The 6,153-nt window shown below is 43.3% G+C and overlaps 1 protein-coding gene across 1 annotated transcript; it reads right to left on the bottom strand.

The window, feature by feature from the left end:
* Positions 1 to 905: 905 nt before the first annotated feature.
* Positions 906 to 5,934, bottom strand: TMEM247 (transmembrane protein 247). The gene is made up of 3 exons (XM_007944421.1): positions 5,818 to 5,934; positions 4,571 to 4,906; positions 906 to 1,145 (listed from the first exon to the last, which is right to left on the bottom strand). Exons 1-3 carry the CDS (start codon positions 5,932 to 5,934, stop codon positions 906 to 908), a joined length of 693 nt encoding a protein of 230 aa, XP_007942612.1.
* Between the last annotated feature and the right edge of the window lie 219 nt (positions 5,935 to 6,153).

Raw genomic sequence — 6,153 nt, 5'->3', positions numbered from 1 at the left:
ATCCCACATCAGTTAAACTCTGATAAAACTGAACTTAGTTTAGAACCAAAAAAACCCCAAAACCCACTGCCATCAAGTTGATTCTGACTCATAGTGACCCTATAGGACAGAGCAGAACTGCCCTTTAGTGTTTCCAAGGCTATAAATCTTTACAGAAGCAGACTGCCCTATCTTTCTCCCATGGAACAGCTGATGTTTGAACCACCGACCTTTTGGTTAGCAGCCAAATGCTTTAACAACAGTTCCACCAAAGCTCCTTAGGCTCAGATAAAATAGTTTTACTCAAGGGCAGGTCATTGTTAAGGAAAACAAAGCACTCAGGGCTTATTTCAAAATGGTTATTAGAAGTATGAGGGAAATTTTTCTTTGATCTTCACAGTGAGAACCTGGGGGGGTCCTAGAGGTAAAACTCATGACATGTGGGGCCTCCAGCTAAGTCTAGGCCTCCAAGAGTTTTTATTTCTCAAGCTAGTCCACATTCTCTCCAGGAATTAGTTAATTACCTTTTTAGTCTATCAGTGATTTCTGCTCCTGGTAAGCATTGATCTTTCTGGATCTACATGTGTCTCCAGTTTTTGGAGTGTTGGTTTGTTCTCAATTTTCTGACATGTCTCAGAAGAGTTGTTGATTTTCAGTTTTTCACTTGTTATGGGAGTGACAACTTCAAACCTTTCTATGTGTTAGATTAGAAACCAGAAGTCCTCAGGACAAAGTGTCTTTGTGCACAGCGAGAACCCAGGCTTAGTACAAGAGGCTTGAACATTTTTCTTTATACTAAAGTTTAAATGGCTGACAGCAGACTCTTTCCCAAGAGTAGGTTCTGATTGGAGAAAGGCACAACATGAGAGACAGAGGTTCCAGGAAGTGAGGAGGAAGAGAGGATGGCAGCTAATTTCATGCATGCTCTAATGACGCCATAGAATGGTAATTCCCAGTGATGGACAAAGTAAAGGCACTTGAAAGTATGGCCACAAAGTTTTAATCAAATAGAGCAAAATGGCTGCAATGCAGAAGAGGTAGTGCTTGGAGAAGAGAAAGACGACCATCTCCTTGGTGACATAGATTATGTGTATAAAGATGAAGCAGTACAGGAACATGGCAAACTGGTTCTGGGGGAGCAGGAGATCCTGAAGCCCTCCTGAAAACTGTGGGGGAAAGAAGACAGGAGAGCTGGCAAACTGGGCTTGACCACTCTGGGCTTCAGAGCCAGACAGATCTGGGTTTCAATTCTGCTTTGTCCCTACCTGACTATGAGTTCAGGCAAGTTATCTTCCTCATCACAGTAAAGGGTTAATGGTGCCTACTTCACAAGATCACGAGGAAGAAGAACAAGATAATAAATGAAAAATTCCTAATGAAGTAACTGGTGCATAGGAAGATCTCATTATTTTATTTTCTTCTTGAACCTGCTCTTATCAGCAAATGCCTTTCTTTCTGCCTGTCCTATACTTCCCATTTGAGTTACATATGAGGGCAGTGTCTTTCTGACTCAAACATCCTCCCTTCTCGACCCTGGGTCTTGGGAGTGTTCTCTGGTGAATCATCCTAACAGTCAACCTTGTTTTCTGGGCAGATCAGAATAAGAAGAGATCCCTTGGATGTAAGTGGCTGTGTCTGACTCCTTGGATCCCAGCACATGTTATACTGAACTAATCTATGGTCCTTCAGCATAGAGTTTGGTCTCTTCTAAGGGCAGATGTTAAGAGAAAGGTGGTGGGGGCTCCCTGAGCCCTGGGATACTGGGTTGTGGATAAAGCAGCTTGAACTGTCAGGCTGATCCTACCTGGGAGCTAGCTGCTCTTTTCTGGAATCTATACAATTAGGGTCCAATAGACCCTCCTTGGGTTTCCAAGGTGGTATCTCTATGAAAGTAGATTGCCTAGTCTTCCTCCTGAGGAGTGGCTGGTGGGTTTGAACCACCAGCCTTCTGGTTAGCAGTCAGGTGCCTTAGGCACTGTGTTACTGGAGTTCCTTTTTTTTTTTTTTGAGTGTTTTAGACTCTAACTATAGAAAGCATCAACTTTTAACTAAGGCAAAAGTTGATATTGATCTATAGTTAAAAAGCCATCATTCATGGTTTATTCTTTAAAATATTCCTTAAAATCATGTGTATTTTTTGTAAGCAGCCAGAGGGCAGGGGCTGAATGCCCTAAACTAGCTAAAAAAAAAAAAAAGAAAAAAAAAAACTTACAAAGAAGTACTTTCAATTCATCCATAAAAAGAGAGGTGGCTGAGGGAGCTTTAAAACCAAGTCAATGCCTCATCATTTGTAAATGCACAAAAGTAAAACATTTTTGTAAATTATTACAAAATTATTGTTGAAACAACTATATCAACAAAGGCAACTAAATAAAAATGAGGGAGCCAGAAAATGATTACAGTGATTTTAGAAGGATCTAAAATGAATATAGCAAGGAAATCTGAAGACCAGAGAAAGAAACCCTATGTTCTAATGGGAGTAGACGACTGGACTGAGCTAACAGTTCTATGCAGACCAGGTACAGCTCTGGATTCATGGACTTTCTGTTACCTCTCTGCAGTCTGCATGTGTTTTCAGTCTGAAATGCTGATGGGTGTTAATGATGATTTTGATCTAAAGCATATGTTTATAAAATCCTTTAGACTTTTCAAAAACACGTTCCATGGTCTATCTTTTGAGCAGAAGAAAGAAAGCAGATAGAACCATACAATTTCCAAGGTTTCCATTTCATCCAGCAAGGAGATTTTTTAACTAAAAAGGGAAAAACCAACATGGTTAGGTGGAGATACGGACCCCAAAACATGGCCCAATACCATTTATCTGCTTTAGATAGTTCCAGGCTTTACTTATGACAAATTGTATCCCAGAAGACTGAGAAAAATCACAAGTTTGGAAACGGAACTTATTTATAAGAATTCAAAAATATCAGGCAACATGCCAGAATCTTGAAAGACAGAAAAATATTTTCTAGATTTTCAAAAAGAGAGAGAGAAAAAAGATGGGTTCTGGAAATCTCAGCTCACTAAGCTTGAGTTGACCCATCAAAATCATTTAATGTGTAACTGAACAAGAGAAAATGTGGTATTGTTAGAAATCAGCATGTGTTCATTAAGAATCAATCAATCATGCAAAACCAACTCTATGTTAAAAAAAAAAAAAAAAAAGACCAGTCAAGTGGGGAAATGCTTTAGGTACTGTAATATCTTAATTTTGGAAAACCATTTGACAATGTGTCTCAGGATAGTTTTTGGACAAGGTGGAGAAATGTGAGCTGGATAAAATATAACACATGGGTGCTGATTAATGGAACATTGCTAACCTGTAAGGAGAGCTTTAGTGGTATTTACTTGAGGTCATATCCTCTTCAACAATTATAGCAATGACTTGGACAAAGACAGAAGGCCAGCTTCTCAGAATTGTGGATGATTCAGAGCTGGGAAGCATAGCTAATACATTACATCCCAATAAAAGTGAAAAAGGGATGAATGTGAGTTACTGCTTTTGGGTCAAGAGTGAATTGCATGAATACATAAAAATAGTAATAGCTAACATTTATTGAGTGCTTACCTAATGTGCCAGGCTCATGACAAAGTACTTTACCTGCATTCTCCCATACAACACTCATAGCAACCCTATGAGGTAGGTTTTACTGTATAGATTAGCAAACAGATGCTCAAAGAGGATTGGTAACTTGCCCAACTCCACTCAGCTTATATATGGTAGGGGCAGGATTTTAACCCAGGACTGTCTGACTTTAAAGTCTAGGCAACACTGCTTTAAACAAGAACATTTTCCACTATTGTGTGCTTATGATGGCCCAGCTACAGTGTTAAGCACTCCATATGTCATCTAATCTCAAGCAGGTTTTTTTTTTTTTTTTTAAATCGCCATTTAGGACAAGTTAGGAGAGTTGTACATTTCTTGTGAAAGTATGTCTAAGTTTTAGATGACCACAAGGCAGTGTGATTGATCTAGCAGAGCAAATGCACTCCTGTTCAAGGGAGGTGATGTTTCTGTCATAACCCACTGGCCAGATGGTAGTGAGATTTTGACTTGAGTTTCCAGGCATCATATTTTAAGGGATGCAGAGAGGGATGGAGAGTGGTGGAAATCCAGTCATAGAGGAAATGTTGAAGACTGGGGATATATTTCCCAGAGAAGGAAACCATGGGCAGATCTGTCTTAAGCTATTAAAAGGGCTATCAGGTGGACAAGGTGGCTCACAGGTCCCTCCTGGGGACAACTGTCTTAAAGAGTTGGATTTACAACTCAACATAGAAGCTCTTTCTAAGAGAGCTATGGTATATGGTGTATATAGGCCTCTAAAGCAGAGGGCAGCCCATCTCTGGAAGCACAGAGGAAAAGGTGGCCTGCATGGATGCTGAGCCCCTTCCAGCTGTGGTTCCAGGTTCTGCAGGGTGGGATGCCACAGCTTGCAGGTAAGGTGGGCTGCTAGTGCAGACAGGGACACTCCCTCAGCCCCTGCCCCAAGTCTCAGTCCACCACTGTGCCTCCGCAACCGCTCTACTCTCTGTCTCATCCCCGCGCCTTCTGAGCGAGGCCCACGGCCTCTCGGCTAGCATCACCCACCAGGCGGGGTGCCGCCTGCTGCTGTAGCTGCTCCATCACCTCTTCGTGCTGCCGCTGCCTCTGGTTCTCCTCGTGCAGGTACTTGAGCCGCGTGAGCTCGAACTCCATGCGCACCTTCTCCAGCTCTATCTCAGCATTGTGCCTGGTTCCCGGATCCGGGGACGGCCCCGCGAGTTGAGGCCCATCGCCTGCCTGGCCCTTGGTGGTGGGGCCAGCCTTGAGGGGCAGCAGCTTGGTTGGCCCTGGGCAGCCTCCGTCCTCGCAAGTCTCCATCTCCTCTTGGTAGTCCTGGGAGTTGTCTGGCTTTGGGGCATCTGCTTCTTGGGCTGCAGGGGGCTGGGGGGTAGAGTGAGGAATCAGTGTAGGGCTGTTTCCCCTACCCATGATACTACCTAGGCCACAATGGAGAGAGTGCTGTGAACTGTAAAGATGGAGACACAGTTAGAAATGTACTTACAGAGTGGTGTCAGGACCTGAGGGTTAAGGACAAGAAGAGGACAAAATAACCTAAAGGAACGGCTCCTTAAAAGTGCAAGCAGATATGCACAGGGAGACAGCTCAGGGCACAGAAGAGTATGGAGGGATGGACACTGGGAGGAGGTAACTATGGGGAGGAAGTGGGAGGGGAGCTGTTGCATTGTAAATTTTGGTCAATGACATGAGACAAAGTATATTATGTGAACTGCTGTATGAAAAGTGAATTTACTCTGTAAATCTCCACCCAAATCAAAATAAAATTAAAAAAAAAAAAAAAGTGCAAGCAGAGACACTGGGAAGTAGAGGTAGAATTATGTCATCCTAGTGATTTTCAAATCACCATGGAGGTAAACTCTTTCCTCCACTCTTCCAGTCTACCTCACTTTGAGACCTGTTAGGCACAGGGTTCTTTGACGGCCAACAGGGAAGAAGAAACCTAGAGCCTATATTGAGAGTATCCAAACCTATGAGGACCAACCAAAAGGTGATGGAAGGAACAGGGTCCCATCCATAGTGGGAGGGAAGGGTCCCAATAGATAGATAGGAGAGACCTACAACAGCTTCAAATGACTTCACAATTTTGTGAAGGGCTCCCTGTCCCTGGCTACAGTTTAAAGAGTACCAGTTATAGGTATGGGTGCATATCACCTGCTCCTCTTGGCAGCAATCTGGAATCTCATAGCATTCAGGTCCTTTTACATGTTCCTAGGGTATCTTTCCTCCTCCTGAAAGGATAAACTGGGCAGTGAGACCATGGGCTTCCCCCTTACCAAAGTCGCCTTTGACTTCCCCTCAGAATTAGGATCACCAGGCAACATCTTGGGGAAGTTTGGGCAGCTTTCTCCCGCCCCCAGGTCTTCCATCATTTCCTTGTCCTCAGTTGTCATTCAGGAGACCACAGTGCTGCCAATGGAGGCCAAAGGACATCTTTTGAGGCACTAACATTTGACCTCACCAGACTCCATAGCCCAGCTACCATCACAATCCTCTGTTCTCATAATAACCCACATTCTACCAGTTGCTAGGGTCCTGTTAGCAGAGGATCTAACACCTTTGAGGTGCTGTTATTAAGGGTATAGGGAGGCCCTTTCCCATCTCTACAGATT

This window comes from Orycteropus afer, unplaced genomic scaffold (genome assembly GCF_000298275.1).
Source record: "Orycteropus afer afer isolate SDZICR_OR568_19922 unplaced genomic scaffold, OryAfe1.0 scaffold00124, whole genome shotgun sequence".
Taxonomy (NCBI): Eukaryota; Metazoa; Chordata; class Mammalia; order Tubulidentata; family Orycteropodidae; genus Orycteropus; species Orycteropus afer.
Note: the sequence above shows the minus strand (reverse complement) of the source record. Positions and strands in the feature narration are given on the sequence as shown.

What these genes read in the sequence shown, in the direction of transcription:
- TMEM247 (XM_007944421.1), bottom strand. Translation starts at nt 5,934, where the DNA reads ATGACAACTGAGGACAAGGAAATGATGGAAGACCTGGGGGCGGGAGAA. An exon ending in GGAAGTCAAAGGCGACTTTG is followed by an intron (nt 4,907 to 5,817) that starts GTAAGGGGGAAG and finishes TCTACCCCCCAG; the next exon opens with CCCCCTGCAGCCCAAGAAGC. An exon ending in AGCAGGCGGCACCCCGCCTG is followed by an intron (nt 1,146 to 4,570) that starts GTGGGTGATGCT and finishes TTTCCCCCACAG; the next exon opens with TTTTCAGGAGGGCTTCAGGA.